The sequence below is a fragment of the Rhinatrema bivittatum genome, chromosome 11, assembly GCF_901001135.1.
Source record: "Rhinatrema bivittatum chromosome 11, aRhiBiv1.1, whole genome shotgun sequence".
Lineage (NCBI taxonomy): Eukaryota > Metazoa > Chordata > Amphibia > Gymnophiona > Rhinatrematidae > Rhinatrema > Rhinatrema bivittatum.
In genome coordinates, this window is record NC_042625.1 from 56,494,725 (window position 1) to 56,512,384 (window position 17,660).

Genomic DNA, 17,660 nt, shown 5'->3' on the forward strand with positions numbered 1-17,660 from the left:
TAAACACACAGTTTTGACCTCAGAAATTAACGCCTGCCTAGAGCAGGTGTACATTTCTGACCACTCCCAAAAGTTGTATAGCAAAGCAGAAAATACTGCTTTTCTGTAAATCCTCCTTCTTAATATTGTAGGGGTATTAAGTTGGAGGAAGGAAGACTTTAAAAAAAAGTTTAAAAAATAGTTCCAGCCGACAGGTTTGGGAAATGGACACTCAGTTAACCAGCATCCGTTTCCTGAACCCGCGGCTGAGTGCCGATTAGGAAAACAGATGCCGATAAATTCAGCATCCGTTTTCTTAACTGGCGGACGACAGCTGACAGTCTGCTGCTCATGGGCTCCCGTTCTCAAGGAGGGGCTAGGGGCATGCAGTCGACCCTAGCGCCTCCTTGACAACGTGACCCTAATTTAAATATTCCATGGCGCCCCCAGGGGAGGTGCCTGGGGGCGCATTAGGAAAGCGGGCGCTGAACACTTTGCGCCCGCTTTCACCTTATTATTATTATCATTTTTTTGCATTGGCCCCAGAATTGCTTAGCTTTGCTTATTATTGTTCCACAGTAGCACTTTTCTTAGCCGAGGCCCAAGATATGCATTACCAGATGGTCTTATCTTGTCTAAGATTCCACAATAGAGCGGAAAGATTGCTAAACCTTATGATGGAAAAAAGGTCATGGATAACAAATGTAGTGGCATTATTCAGTGCCACTTAGCCAGTTAAGTTCCGATTTAACTTGCTAATTGGCACATTTCGATATTTGGGCAGAGCCAGCGGTTACCACTTAACCAGCTAAGTATTTATCTGGCAAAATAGTTTGCCAGCTAAGTGAGGGACAAGACAAGGGTGTTCCAGGGCGGAACTACTTATCTTGCTTACTAACGGGCTGATACAGTAAAAATCGCGGGAGAGCTTTAAAAAGAGGTGCTAGGGACACTAGTGAGTCCCTAGCACCTCTTTTTGGACAGGAGCAGTGGCTGTCAGCGAGTTTGACAGCCAACGCTCAATTTTGCTGGCGTCAGTTCTCAAACCTGCTGACGGCCACGGGTTTGGAAACCGGACGCTGGCAAAATTGATCATCCGGTTTTCAACCTGCGAGCCGAGGGCCCATTTAAAAATTTTTTTTTTAACTTTTTTTTTTTTTAACTTTTGGGACCTCCGACTTAATATTGCCATGATATTAAGTCAGAGGGTGCACAGAAAAGCAGTTTTTACTGCTTTTCTGTGCACTTCCCCGACGCCGGCAGAAATTAACACCAGCCTTTGGGTAGGCGCTAATTTCTTAAAGTAAAATGTGCGGCTTGGCTGCACATTTTACTTACTGTATCGCGCGGGAATGACTAATAGGGCAGTCAACATGCATTTGCATGTTGCGGGCTCTGTTAGTCTCGGGGGGGTTGGACTCACTGGTCACACTGTTTGCACTACCTAGGGATCGTCGGACTTGATCCCCACAAGGAGTCTCTCCTGGCTGGTGCATATCCTTGTCTTATTTGTAAATTTGTATGTTTCACATGGGACCGAAAACTGTCTAGTTTTATTAGAAATTTTTGCTGCACTACATGAGGCTAAAAAGGGAGTAACATCTGATGGGACTGGATCTGATCCTCCATACTCTAATGTATTTAGTGTAATACAGGAGACATTCTAGCCTTACTGTATAGTTATACAGTGTAAGTTGGGTATCGGGGACAAATCTGTAGTAAAATTAGAGCTTTGTTAATGATGCAGTTTAGGTCATAGTTTTTATAAACTGCTTTCCAGGCTTTAGTTTCAGAGAGATAAGGCCTGAGCTACTGTTTCCTTTTTTTAGGCAAATATTTCCTCTAATTCTTCCTCTCCCCAAAAAATAAACAGTCAATTTTATAAATTGTTTAATGTCAAAAGTGCATTCTTTTCTGCTGGCTCTGCCTGCATTCTGTCTCACGGTTTCTTCTTCTCATTTAACACACACAGGTCATTTTTAAAGGATTGACCTGGGAAAATCCCTGGGGCTGAAATGTGCTCCCCTCTTCCTGCCCCAGTGGCGACATCTAACCATCAGCTTCGATGGGGGTGGCTCTGGGTTAAAGGGGCTGTCCCAGGGCCAGGGGAAGTTCAGATCCCTGTGCAGAGCCGTCTTACAATAAAGAGCAGGTGAAAAGGTTTGCAGGCATTTCTGTATTTGCAGACTTTGCTGCTCAGATTGTCCAAGTGCTGTCCCTAGAAAATTAGCTTGAAGGTCCTGTGGTTCCAAAAGTACCAAACATTCCAACTGGCTGGGCAATAGAAAATGACCGCCTTACTTTGACAGCAGCTGTGTTGTGCCTTAGTGCTGGAACAGGGAGGGGCTGCTGCAGGGCAGAGCTGTGGGATAGGAGGGGGGAGGCCCTCAGTACTAGAATGGCAGGAGTGTACTGCAGGGCAGAACTGAGGTGCACTAACAGGAGCTGTATGTGGGGAGAGGTGGGTGTAGGGTCCAGTACTGGAACGGCAGGGGGGTGGGGGTGGTGTTGCAGAGCAGGACTGAGGTGCACTAGCACCGCTGTGTGAGTGTCGTTGCTATTTCTCGATAAATTAACCCTTGCAATTCCTCCCCTTTGCTGTAGCATGCTGCTGCTTGCAGCTGGTGTCTGGACACGCTTCTTATGCAGACATCTCTTCTGTTTTGTAGATGCATCCTCTGGGTCTGTGTAACAGCAACGATGAGGAGGACCTGTATGAGTATGGCTGGGTGGGCGTGGTGAAGCTGGAGCAGCCGGAGCTGGACCCCAAGCCATGTCTGACGGTCCTGGGCAAGGTAAGGCCATGATGGTGTCACATTTTCCTCTAGAGACTATTGATTGAGTACATGGCTGTGGGTAATGGGCAAGGGGAATTTGTATTTAAACTCCAGTGCATTGTGGGGTAACTTCCCGGAGACATGTGACAGCTAAAACCAAAATGTAGTGAAACCATGGATGTTGCATATTTTTGGATTTGAAGATGGTTGTGCTCCCTACTGCTCCACCAGGTGTATAATAAACCTCACCCCTGCCACAGTGCCTTCTTTACTAAGAGGATGGTAAATGCCTGAAAAACCATGCTGGCAGATATAGTGGCTATTTAAAATCGTGAAGTAATTCAAGTATGCTTGGGACAGATCTAGAGGAGAGTGGTAAGTTTGAGAGTTTGCAGTATTGCAAACAAACCACCTTCTTTGCCTAAACAGCAAAAGCAAGGGGAGAGGTAATGAGGAGAAACAAGGTGCAGATAAAGTGACACAGTAGGCTGTGGGGTAGCCAGGTGGGAGCTAAGCTACAACTTCCCTAAAAATAGCCAGCTCAGTGCTGGCAGGTTGGTGGTAGCCAAGTACCAGCCATCAGGTCCTATGCTACAGAATGTAGCAGCAACAGCGTCAGCGATTTGAGTAACTGCTTAGATTATTGCAGAGCTTGGTGGTAGGAGACAGGAGGGGGGTGTGTTAGGGTTTGGACCAAGTGTGGGATCTTTTGTGTTCATCTACCCGGGATGGTGAAAAACAGGAGGAAAATAAGTAACTTGAATAAGGAGCAATATTTGTTCTGTCTTCAGAGACAGTGTTTATTCACTGTTGGCCTGCGTTCAGTATCCTGCTTCCAGAGCAGCTTTTTTATTTGTTGCTAATTCTGTGTTCATGCCTTTACTCTGCATAGTTTCTGAATTTTCTGTTATCCTGTTAATTGGTTGTCAGCCTCCATATTCACAGCTTCTTCTGTATACAGTGCAGTGGACTGTAAAGGGTTAACCTCTGACTGGAAGCAGGGATTCCTGGGAGTTTTTGCCTCGTGATTTTCAGTCATCTTTTTCAATACTGGTCAGGCCTATGGCATCAGCAATTAACCTGGCCAGCTCCGCAAAATTATTCTCATTTTACCTGTCTTTATTTCTGTGGCCCAGTCTACACTAGTTGCTGTTTATCTTCAGTTTATGCACAGTGGCCCCAGTATTGAAAGCACATCCAGCAGATAATTGATCCGGCTAAGTAGCGGTATTCATCCTTAGCCGGATAAGTTATGTGGGTAAGTTATACCTGCCAATGAGCAAGTTTAACTTAGCCGGGGATAACTTATCCGGCTAAACAGCGGCTTGACCACAAATATTCAGCGGTAGATACCAGGGGTTACGTGTGGCCGGATCCTGCTTGCGCCAAGTGCATTTTAGAAAGGGGCCGGCCACGCACATAACTCCTGATATATGCACAGAGGTGCAGAGCCTGAGGAAAGGGGCGGGATCGGGTTGGGGGTGGGCCGGGACAGTGCCATTAGATGCTGTCCCAGGGAAGCGCGTGCCGGTAGCCGGCTGGCGTGTGGAATTTACTTCTGCTCTGGAGTAGTAGTAAGCATAAAAACAAAAACAATCTGGGATAGTTCTTTTAAAATCCACCCCCTCCCCCCCCCCCCCCGTGCGCGGAAGAGGCCACCTTCTTGCACATGTGCGCGCGGAATTTAAAATCTGGTGTGCATGTGCATAAAATAGCTGCGTCCATGTGTGCGCACCGGGAACCGCACGCACATGGATGTGCGCACGGGCCTTTTAAAATCTACCACCAAGTTACTTGAACGGTCATCTTTCAATTTTGGGCCCAGTAAGACTCTAAACTTTAACAGGCAAAACAAATAAGAGTTGAAGTGTCCTCTTCTGTCTGTCTGTGAGTAAGGGTTAAGTTATCTGTTTAAGCTGTGCATAGAAAATGTATAGCAGAGATAATAAAATGTAAGTTAAACCATGGGGCTAGTAAAGGAGCTCCTTGGTGATCCCAAAGCAGATTCACTCATGTGGCTATGTCTCTCTAGCCAGGCGTCTCCTCAGTCATGTCCATGAGTGGAGCACAGGTTCCAGATATGTTGTTCCACTGACTGCTATGTCTTCTCTCAGTATTCAGCTAATCCACAAGAGGACTCTTAAGTAGTGCCAGATTTACTCTGTCAGCTTTCAAGCAGGGATGAAAGCATAAGCAGTGCATCATAGAAACATAGAAACATAGAAATGACGGCAGAAGAAGACCAAACGGCCCATCCAGTCTGCCCAGCAAGCTTCACATTTTTTTCTCATACTTATCTGTTTCTCTTAGCTCTTTGGTTCTATTTCCCTTCCACCCCCACCATTAATGTAGAGAGCAGTGATGGAGCTGCAACCAAGTGAAATATCAAGCTTGATTAGTTATGGGTATTAGGGGAGGTAACCGCCGCAATAAGCAAGCTACACCCATGCTTATTTGTTTTACCCAGACTGTGTTGTTCAGCCCTTATTGGTTGTTTTTCTTCTCCCCTGCTGTTGAAGCAGGGAGCTATGCTGGATATGCTTGTAGTATCAGTTTTTCTTCTCCCCTGCCGTTGAAGCAGAGAGCTATGCTGGATATGCGTGAAGTATCAGTTTTTCTTCTCCCCTGCCGTTGAAGCAGGAAGAAGTCATGGTAGAGTTTAAGCCCACAGACAGCACTGCCTTGTCTCCAGATATCACAGAGGCTGAAATCTCACCTCAGCAAATTCAGGAAAGTGGAAGGCCTAAGCAAAACGTAATTTTTACACAAAAGGCCAGAGAAAACTGATTGTCATAGACGAGTATCCTGAGAAACTGTTCAGAGCCTGGAAAAACATATGTAATATTATGTATATATGTAATATTAAAAACAGCAAGTAAACAAGCTATCAGCCATCTGAGGTCTGCTTTTAGAAGCTACCAATTCTTGTCAGAATATCTCCCTTTCCTAACATGAATCAATTCAGACGAGAGTTTGAAGGGGGAATAATAGTTAATAAACCATTGATCAGAGGTGTGGCAGTTTGATCAAAGAAGTTATAGTGGAAGAAGAATCTCAAATGGAATGTTCAAAAGAAATTGTATCTCAATGCTCCAGGTCCTCTAGATACCTGATAAAATCCTCAGTCAGTGCATTCAAACCTATCTTTAATAGGTGCAGCCACTGACAGAACATGCTTTGAACTAGAAACTGCACAGATATGTGCATCTTATAGCAAGAAAGAGGCAGTCTTTAAAACTAGAATAAGCTAGAGCTGAAGAGCGGAAGCAGATTGCTGCCGTTGGTATTGCACATAAGGGAGCAGAGTTGTAAGAGCAGGAGCAGCTGGCTCTAAAGGGTTAATCTCTGATTGGAAGCTGGGGGTCCTGGGAGTTTTTGCCTTGTGCTTTTGTCATCTCCAGTCAGTACTGGACAGGCCTCTGTAACATCAGCAGTTAACTTGGCCAGCCCTGCAAAATTATTCTCTTACCTGTCTTTATTTCTGTGGCCCAGACTACACTGGTAGCCTGTTACTTGTTTTACCTGTTTATAAGGTTTGGAGTTGAAGAGGCTGCCTCTGTCTGCAAGAATCTTTATCTTTATTAAAATGTGTTAATCGCTTAAGTAGATTCATACAAAATGAAATATTAAATTGATAAAACATGATTAAAAACATAAAAATAGACATAACAAACCACAAAATAGTAAAAGACTATAAAACATTGGAAAACAAAATTTGCCTCTTCTCATAACAGCATTTAAACAGATGAGCAAAAACCAAACAAGACCAGCATTCATAAAATCATAAAATTCACATAAAAACAATAAAACCATACAAAGAACTAACAATAGATAGCGTGCTATACTCAATGCTCATATTACACACATTTCTTGAGGTTTCAACTTACTTAGCATAAATATGCCTGTCTGAATAAATATCTGTTTAAGCTGTGCATAGAAAACACATAGTGGAGACAGAATAACATTCTACATCTGGTCAAGCCTCTGTAACAAGCCGGGATGTATCCTTAGCAGTATGGACAGGAATAACTGGTCTGCATCTACCATCATCTACTATGATACTGTGTTACTCCTGTATGCTCCACAGTGACACTTCTATTACCCCCATCTCATAGCATAGGCCCCAAAACCAGTCATTCTCCTTTTCCACTCACCCTGTTCCCATGATACTCCTTTTCAGCCCATATCCCTCCTGTCCCCATAGCAATACTTATCCCTCTTACTGGTGATGCTCTGCCATATTCTAACCTGCAGAACCCTAAAATGTGCTAACCTATGGTGAGGAAAGGGGTGAAAGCACTGTTAAGGGAGACAAGGAAGAAGTGTGGTGGAGGAGGCGCATTCTTACCCTACATGCAACTCCGCCATTTTCTTTCCAAGATTCAATCTCAGGGACTCTTCTCTACCGAACGGTCACTATTTGAAGGCTATTGCATTGCCTCTAAGAACTCTCGAGGACTGATCTCTAAACTTTATAAACTACTAATAGCTAAGCCACAGACTAAGCCATCTCATCTTTCTGCATGGGAACGTGACCTGGGTACATCATTCACCGAGGAGGACTGGACAGTTATTTTTACGTGGCTATCTCATGGCTGGTATCTGCCCGTATTATGGAAGCCAACTACCAAATTCTTTACCGATGGCATCTAACCCCGGTACGTTGCATCATTTCCGAGCGGTGAATGACCCACTTTGCTGACGCAACTGTAACCAATTGGGCTCCTATTTTCATATGAGGTGGGACTGTACTCATATACAGTCGGTGTGGCAATACATTTCTGAGGTTCTGACCAAGATTCTAAAATGCACCATTCACTTCACCAAGGAACAGGTTCTTCATATTCCTGATGAAAATTGGCCTGTGCCCACCCAGACTTTAATACAAATGGTATACACAGCCACCAACATGGAAATAGCTGCGACATGGAAGAGAACTAAACCGCCGACACCATCTGAAATCCTGGGATGTTTAGATAGTTTGTACCCTCTACCGTCTAACTGCGCTAAAATACCATCATCCATCTAAATTCCATCACATCTGGAATCCATACATCTCATGGAGACGTTTGACTTTCTCAGCTTCTCATACATTATAGTATTTGTTTATTTCACTTTCTTGTCTAACCTAATACCTTTTTATTCATTGCAACTGCACATTAGCAGTATTAATAATTCTTTGTGTAGCATGAGGGAGGGGGTGGGGGAATCAACATATATAGTGTATACTATTATGTATAATCTGCTATGTGTTAAGCTATACAATGCTGTTACATTTTTGTTTCTTGATAATATTGTTACTGTTCATGATAGCAATAAAATTATAAATTTAAAAAAAAATTTCATCATGGGGGTAGGTTTAAGAGATGACGTGAGTGAGGAGTGGCGTGGTGAGTTTTCATCTAGGGTAGGGTGGGAGGAGAACCAAGGCAAGGTACAAGTAAAGTGGTTGAAATATCGCCGGAAATTATTAGCAGCTTAACTAGAATAACGTGCACAACGTTGTTTCTAGACTTATTGCCTACTGTTAATAAATGCCTAATACAGTAAACATGAACTAAATATGTAAGCACACCAAATACTATGTTTCAGGTGCTCAGCATGGGGCATTGGCAGTTTATAGCAGATTTTCAGTGCATGTTTCCAGAAGTGGAGAACAAGGCATCACTAGAGGGTGGGGGGGTAGGATGGATGGGTCAATGTAGCATCACAAGTGTGGGGGCATCAAAAAAAGGGGAGAGGTGGCTTATTGGCATAATTGGGAGAGCAGGAAGGGGCAAGCATGAGACGCAGCATGTAAGGTAGGTTGGCGAGGATAGGAAACGGGGGCGTGGGACACCTGGAAGAAGAGGATACTTTGTGTCTGCCAGGATGCGTGGAAGTGCAGCGGTGCCACTTTTTTGCCCATGCTCAGTGCTTTCTGTTGTGACAGATGCAGACATCTTATTAGGAATGGAGACTTGGACTTCAGAGCCCTGAAAGTAAAGTTTTGGACAGAAAAATAAACCTGTTTTAAAGCCCAGAAAGAGAGAGGACATGAGGTGGTTGGCATGTGTTATGTGCTTATTGCCATACTGGACCAGACTAAGGGTCCATCAGACCCAGCGTCCTGTTTCCAACAATGACCAATCCAGCTTACAAGTACCCGGCAAGAACCCAAGCAGTAAGTAAATCTCATGTTACTAATTCCAGTAATAAGTAGTGGCTATTCCCAGGTTGATGAATAGCAGTTTGACTTATTTTCCAGGAACCTGTCCAAAATTTTTTTTAAACCCAGCTACGCTAATTATCTTAAGCCATTGTAAGATGCCTTTTCACTTTTTTTTTTTTAATGAATATTAAGCACATCTCTAGCGATGAATTCCAGAGAAATTGTACGTTCAGTGAAATACTTTTTTCTGATTTGTTATAAATGTGCTACTTGCTAACTTTATAGAATTTACCCATTTTAATCCTTTCATGATTTTATAGATCTCTCTAATATCTCACCTCAGCCATCTCTTCAAGCTGTGAATAGCCCTAATATCTTTAGTCTTTCCTCACAGGGGAGACCTTACATCCTCTTTATCATTTTGGTTGCCCTTCTCTGTACCTTTTGTAGTGAAAACTATATATTTTTTGAGATGGTGACCAGAAGGTGCAGTCTCACCATGGAATGATACATAGGCATGGCATTCTCCGTTTTATTCACCATTCCTTTCCTAATAATTCCTAAAATTCTGTTTGCTTTTTTGACTGCTGCAGCACATTGAGCCGATGACTTCAACGTATTGTCCACTATGCCACTTAGATCTTTTTCTTGGGTGATAACGTCTAATATGGACCCTAACTAACCTTGTGTAATTACTGTGTGGGCTTCTTTTCCCTATATGCATCACTTTGCACTTGTCCACATTAAATTTCATCTGCCATTTGGATGCCCAGCCTACCAGTCTCGCAAGGTTTTCCTGCAGTTTATCACAATCTGCTTGTGATTTTTAACTCTGAATAATTTTGTGTCATCTGTTAATCTGATCACTTCACTCATCATCCCCTTTCCAGATAATTTTTATAAATATATTAAAAAGCACTGGTCCTAGTACAGATCCCTGAGGCACTCCACTGTTTACCTTTCTCCACTGAGAAAACTGACAATTTAATCCTACTCTGTTTCTGATCTTTTAACCAGTTTGCAATCCACGAAAGGATGTTGCCTCCTATCGCGCGACTTTTTAGTTTTCTTAGGAGTCTCTCGCGGGGGACTTTGTCAAATGCTTTCTGAAAATCTAAATACACTGCATCTACTGAGTCACCTTTATCCAAATGTTTATTTAATATATGTTTGAGCTTTTACAGATACAGAACCGCAATAATCTGTTGCTAATACAATGCTCTACAGGGAAACACCCATCCAGATCCCCCCCCTTTTATACCCCCTGTCTTCCATTAGAACAATATATTAATAGACCTCTTGATGCATCATTACCTTTCTATATTTAGAAACTATATTAGCAAACGTAAATTTAAACTTTCAGCACTTATAAAGATAAATAATAATTATATGACAGTCATATACCCTCTGACACAAAGTCTAGTATATTAATACAAATTTCTGCATCACTTCCTTTGGCATTGAGGTGAGAATTCTTCCAGGTACATTGGATCAAGGATCTTGCCTTTTTCAAATTTGGAACAATGGATTTACGTTCCAGTAAACATAGTTCCCACAAAACAACCTTCTAGCATGTACCTTCTGGACCTGGGTCCTTCAACCATACCGTTAATAAGCATCTCGGAGCTTTTCCTTACCAATAGTCTTGTACCTCTGCGACATACTTCTGTACGTGGAACATGCCCCACTATACAAAAGGCTGCTGACCATGGGAAAATCTCAGAGATGTTCATAAAAAATAGAAGATTTTGCCAAAACACATGAATAATAGGGTGCTCCCACAAACAATGCATTAGGGATGCTCTGGCCTTTTGACGTTTTAGACATATATCTAAGGCAAGTTTGGCTTTGAAGGCTTTGGATGGCCAAATATTTTTCTATTCAATAACTTTTATAGTGGGTTTCCCTTAATATATAGGAAGTAGCCTTCTGTATAGAAATAATACATGTATAAATATCATTAGCTAGTATATGATCTGTGGATCATATACTAGCTAATGTCTAAAGGGTATTATACTGTGAATTATCCTGAAAAACCCTAAACATCGATATTGATGTCTGATTTTTTTTTTTTTCCATCAGACCTAAAAATCTTTGAAATGGACCATTGGTATATGGTTCTGTCTTTGGAGCACATAGGGACAATATATCTCTTCAACTGAGTATATTAACAAACCGGACTCTTGTTGTGAAGAATAATTTTTCAATGCAATATTCAAATGTATGTATATTCTCATACCTTGATTAATAAAAGGTTGAATATTCCCAATCCCCAAATCCTTTAGGTTATGAAGAAAAATGTACGTGGTACCTGGTAAAAATGTCTGATTCCCCCACTAGGGGACCTCCCAGGCTCGTCTAACTGTTCTGAAGGTCATAGATTTAATAAGATCTGGGAGAATATCTGACCTTGCGTGTATGACACTGCAATCTTCCGGGGGCTGCAAAGTTCCTTTGCTCCATATACAAAAAGCCAGTCTTGTAGAATTCCCATAATGCAGGCAATATTATAAAGCCTAATATCGTCCTAATTTAGGCAGCATTAAATTTCTGATTGATGTCCTTGCTCTCTCTGCATCTGCCAAAAAGAAATTTGAGCACATCCTATTATTTGCTGTAATATCTCTTTTCAATAACAACATTGGTACCAATTGTAGAATATATAGTAGTTTTGAGAGGGGAATAATTTTTCAAGAGCTATCCGACCTGATCAAGGTAAGGGAAATTGCAACCAACTGCTTAATTTTTTTTCTAAACACTTTTAACACTGTGGGGGATGATATTCTTGTACCATTCCTGAGGATCCCCATGGATCTTGATTCCACAAAATTGCGCTATTGTGTTTTTGACATGGGAGAAAATCTAGGGAATATGAGTTCGGATTCTTCCTGGGCCGCTGATTCTTGTGTTTTAATCTTGGGCCTGTCACTTTATGTCCCCCTATGCCTTAGTTTACCCACTTGTATCCTGGGTAATATTATTGGTATAAAATCAATATGTTCCAAGTGTTTCCCATCATCTGCCCCTGAGCTGCTTGCATGGCCCTGCTGATGCATTCTGAGTACATTCTGCATTTGGATTCTGTTTGGATTAATGCTGCAGTGTAAACCCAATCGTATCACGCTTAAAACGAAGCATGTAGGGCAGGAAGAAGTATTGAAGAGGTTCGGCTTCACTTCCCCCTTCCCCTGCACCTGCTGCCTTTTTTTTTTTGTGCAGCTCTGAGCCCAGCTAATTCCACCACTGCCTTTTATGTGCAGAGCGAAGCATGGCCTGCGGTGATTCAGTCGGTGTCTAGGCTTGTCAAAAGCGGTAAGAAAAGGAATGATTTGTATTGTTGAGCCACAGTCGCATCACCCCAGCCGTACTGTAAAATATGTCTGAGACTCAGAGACCCTGCAGGCATGTGCCAAAGGGATGCACTCTTTTGGAGTTGTTTTTTCATTGCTTCTACACTGTGTGTAACCAGATTTTGTCCAAAGGAATTTCTGAGATGGGAAAGGAAAGGTGTCCGCCTACCTAACCTCAGTCACAAATGCAGAACACGCAATAAAATGTTATCTTTTTATTATTGATAGATTTTGTGTTTAATGTGATTTTATTATGAATGTTTATCTGTTAGCTGCCTGGAACATGGGATACTGCAGCATAAACATTTTTGTAAATAAAATTATATAAATAGTAAGGTACGGACAAAAAAACTGAACTGGAAACCATTTAAAAGCCAGACTCATGCAGTGCAATAATGCAAAAACAGAAATATTACCATTTCTCATAAAACGAAATCAAGATATATGAATTAGTCATAACAGTGAGGAAACCATACTAATAAAAAGAAAATTTCAAAACCGATGACAAATAGAACACCACTTAATAATGAAGAATAAGGATAAAAAAAAAACCTTTAAACATTTCCCCAAAATCAATCAGATATTTCAAAATAGCAGACATATCAAACACCCAATAATTAAAACTAATAAGGATTAAAAAAAAAAAAAAAGCAAGCCTCCCCCCCATACCTGAAAACTTTTCATTTGCAGTCCCTGAGATTGTAAACCTGATTAGTAAGGTGAAGAAGAGGGTGCACACACACATTCTCCTTTCTCACTCTCTCTCTCACATACACACACATTCATTCACACATACTCATGCACCCTTCTACCCAATCTTCTTCTCATTCCCCTCTTTTAATTCCTCCCTCACCTTTCCCTCACCCTCTCAATCAATCCTCTTCCATCTGTCAACCCTACCCTCTTCCCTTCCCTCTGTCATTCACCCCTTCACTTCCACTCACCTTTTTTCCTTGCTTCATTCTCACCCTTCCCTCATTTACTCCCTTCATTTTGCTCCCCTCCCATTCCTCTGTTTCCTTCCCTTTCTTACTCCAGTTCACTCTGCTCTGTCACTCACCCTAACACTCTGCTCTGTCACTCAGTAACTCGCTCCTTCCCACTCATTCATGTCCCTTTCATTTGTCACTCCCATTCTCACCCCTTTTCCTTCCTTTCCTCGCTGTCCCTTCTCTTACCTCACTCTTGCCCTCTTTCATTCTTACTCATCATATTCCTCCTCACAGCAGTGCATGTCCTCTTTGCTGGTAGGGGTTGGGAACCCAACCAGCGCACCTGTGCATGAGTCTCCATCTCCTCGCTGTCAGTGGGTGGGAGCTTCACCAGCACATTTCACACAGGTCTCTCCATCTCGCTGGTGGGGCTGAGAATCCTTCCAGCTTGCTGTCACAAGGTTCTCCTCATCTCATTGGCAGGGGGTGGAATCCCTCCAGCTTGCTGTCACAAGGTTCTCCTCATCTCATTGGCAGGGGGTGGAATCCCTGCCAGCTCACTGTTGCATGGGGCCTCTCCTCGCTGTGCAGTGGGAACCCTGCCAGCGTGTCCTCACATGTGACCTTTCCTTGCTGATAGGGGATGGGAACTAGGCCAGCAATGCTGTTGCATGAATCTCTCCATCTCTTTGCTGGCAGGGGGGTGTAAACCCTGCCAGTGTGCCTTTTGCCAGCGAGGAGATGGGAGACACCTGTGCGGAGGGTGGGGAACCCACCAACGTGCTGCTGGACAGAGTTATTTCTCCTCACCGGCAGGTGCTGGCATCCCATCGCACGGGGTCTCTTCATCTCCTTTCTGGCAGGGGTTGGGCACCACTCCAATGCTTCATTAAACTGCGCCATTGCGCGTTTGGAGTACATTACCTCTTTTGTTGTATTGATGCTCCAACCTGCCTGCTCAAGTGTTGAGTGTTACCAAGGGCGACAACTTGGCCTTTGATGTCAGACACTTGGGCAGGCAGGTCGGAGCATCTACAGGCCATTACAAAATGCAGAGTTTCCATGGGATAAGCAGGTCAGAATAAAGATCCTGAGGGGTCAGATTTGACCCGCGGGTCTTAGTTTGCCCACCACTGATCTAGAGCCACCTTATTGATGGCCTTTGCCTTGGAACATAAGGAATGGACATGTTTTTCTGTACCAAGATTAGGCATTTTGTTTTTTTGGATAGAGTAATCATTTTCCCAAATGTAGACAGATCAGTGCAGTCTAGAAGGAAAGCTTTTTATTGCTTAGAGGGTTATGGCTTAGGGTTTCATTTCACTTTAAGACTTCCCTGTTAAGTGTAAGATGAACTCTGGGGATGCTAAACAATTGGAACATTTTCTACAAGGTAGAGCTTCTCCTCTTGTTTCTGTTCATTCGTCTTAAAGATGTTTTGAGATTTAAAAAATGTTATAGACTCTTTTTTTTTTTTTTTTTTTTTTTTTTTTTTTTAAATATATTCAAAGTTTCTCTTGTAATAGCCTCTCCTATCTTCTCCAAATTGATGACAAAATTGTTTAGTTTTGTTTTTTTTTTATCATTGTCATTGAGATGTAAACTTTGTTTCCTTAGTTTCTGTAATCAAGTATTTTTGATGTTATAATTGAAAATTCAATAAAGAGAAAGTAAAAAAAAAAAATCACAATATAAGATCAAAATACAGATAAGATTAAAAGCTTGTGTAAGTTAAAGCTTTCAGCATATTTCTGAATTTTAAGTAGTCTGGCTGCAAACGTCCAACGGAATTCTACAATACAGGGCCAATTACAGATTAATTTACCCTCACACAGAAATACCATGCTAATGAAAGCATTAGCCATTACCCTGCATTGCAGAGAGGTGCGCTGACTTAACTCGTGATTTCTTAGTGCTAGAAATTTTACTGCTGGTTAGAGGTGGAGTAAAGTTTCCAGTGCTAGGAATTCTGGCGCCGGGAGCTGTAGTCGGGATTAATGTGCTGTAAACATGCTTTGCGTGCACAAAGCATGTTTTCTGTGCATAAATATGCTTTCTGCACTGAAAGCGTCTTTGTGCGCACAAATATTTTATGCACACAAAACATGTTTCATGCACACAAACTATATCTGAAAGACTTCCCCATTCTCCTGAATTAAAATGTGTGATCAGCCTGAGCTGGGTGCACATTTTAACTCAGGTTTTTGCACTGCACACAGTTTTAATTCCCGATGTATTAGCATACTGCATTGGGAATTAACATTTTTAACCTGTGCATTAAGAAACTGTGTGTCAGCACATAGTTTTGACCCACACTATATTACCTTGGGCCCTATAATAGATGCTAGGATTGATTTGGACTTTGTCTTGAAATCTTTGAACTGAGGGAGTTGCAGTGCACAGAGTTGTCCCTCTTACACCCATACTCTTTCCATACATAGGCAAAGTACTGCAGTGCCCTCCTGTGGCCAAGCATGGATGTACTCTGAGCTACTTTCTAAGCATTCCTTGGCAAGCCAGCAAGTGTCAGTGTAGGATGCAGCAAAGCGGCCCCATACCATGATCTCCACCAGGATGCTTGACTATCAGAATGATCTTCTTTCTTTGGAAGGCAGTCCAAAGTTTGTCACCAAACAAAACATTTGCTATTGTGTCCAAGAAGTTCAGGTTTTTTTTAGAACATTATTCCAGAAGTCTTTGGGTCATTCTAGGGCTGGATTTGAGTATGGTACCCATAGGCAGAGGATATGGGGATTTTGCCCCCCAAAATCAGAAAGCAGCAGAGGAAATTTTCCTGGCATGCTGATGGGGTGATATTAGCAGGACAAGCACTCTTAGCTAATCACTGTACTCCTCAACTTTTTCCATTTGTAGATGAGTCATGAGACAGTGGATTGATGCAGCCTAAATGTTTAGAAATAGTTTATAAGACTGTTCAGACAGATGAACATCAACTACATTTTGTAGATTATAATTAGCCAATTATGCTAAGAAAACTAGAGGTTTACTTATGTCACTTACCCTTATGAATTAGTTTTATAGAGGCTAATGTAATAGAACCAGCACTAAAAGTCTCATTATACTTGGGGTTCACAAACTTTCTCAGCACTGTATGTCAGCATAAAAAAATAAATATAAAAATACATAAACTATTATACAGTATTCCCAGTAAATCCCTAAACTCCTACTGACCCATGTCTACTGAGAAATTAGAGCATTAGCAGTCTAATAATCAGCTCAACCCCCTTTTAAGCCAAACTACTAAGCAATTAAAAATAGCACAATTCACCCACAACATAGTACTCCCACAATCCAATCCTTGTATTAAAAACCCTAATACCCCCAAATGCTTCTGAAGGAACATGCATGTACTCGGTCTTAGTCTCTTAGGTTCATCCTTTCAAGAAGGATGCTGTATAGTAACATAATAGATGTTGACTTCTCGGGATCATTTGATCCACCCAGTCTACACAGTTGTCCCCATCCACGCTCTTACCTTGGTTGTTCCTCCTTTTTTGATCTTCCTACCATTTTCTGCACTAGCTGAGATCTACCTGTGTTAGCCATACAGGAGGTTGCCCCTTGTACTTTTTGATGCTAACTAGAGTTGTACATTTTGACTGGTCTCAGGACGGACTTGCAACCAGCCACACTCTGCCTCAACAGCTGCCAGTGAACCTCAATGATGCTTCACACTGCCATGCTCCTGCTCAGTTTGGGCCGACTCAGGCAGGCACATGCAAATGAACCTATTCTTAAAGGTGCCACAGTGGGAAAGCTGCGCGGCACCCTTTGAATAGGCAGGAGCCAGATGACAATCTAAGTGGTCCCAGACTCCAGCTCACTGCCTCAGCAACAGATCCTCCTGCCTAGCAGTGTGTGTTGCTCTCTGGTGTTTTCCTTCTTGCTTTGCTTGTTGTCTGCCTTAAGAACATAAGAAATTGCCATGCTGGGTCAGACCAAGGGTCCATCAAGCCCAGCATCCTGTTTTGAACAGAGGCCAAACCAGGCCACAAGAACCTGGCAATTACCCAAACACTAAGAAGATCCCATGCTACTGATGCAATTAATAGCAGTGGCTATTCCCTAAGTAAACTTGATTAATAGCCGTTAATGGACTTCTCCTCCAAGAACTTATCCAAATCTTTTTTGAACCCAGCTACACTAACTGCACTAACCACATCTTCTGGCGGCAAATTCTAGAGCTTTATTATATGTTGAGTGAAAGAATTTTCTCTGATTAGTCTTAAATGTGCTACTTGCTAACTTCATGGAATGCACCCTAGTCCTATTATTCGAAAGTGTAAATAAACGAGTCACATCTACTCATTCAAGACCTCTCATGATCTTAAAGATCTCTATCATATCCCCCCTCAGCTGTCTCTTCTCCAAGCTGAACAGCCCTAACCTCTTCAGCCTTTCCTCATAGGGGAGCTGTTCCATCCCCTTTATCATTTTGGTTGCCCTTCTC

The 17,660-nt window shown here is 42.3% G+C and overlaps 1 protein-coding gene across 1 annotated transcript in view; it reads left to right on the forward strand.

Annotated features, from left to right (window-relative positions):
* ZNRF3 (zinc and ring finger 3) overlaps window positions 1–17,660 on the forward strand; it is a 300,648-nt gene that overhangs the window by 205,610 nt on the left and 77,378 nt on the right. The window contains exon 2 of the mRNA XM_029571516.1: window positions 2,649–2,774. Coding sequence (XP_029427376.1) covers window positions 2,649–2,774 — 126 coding nt within the window. The remainder of the gene's footprint in view (window positions 1–2,648; window positions 2,775–17,660) is intronic.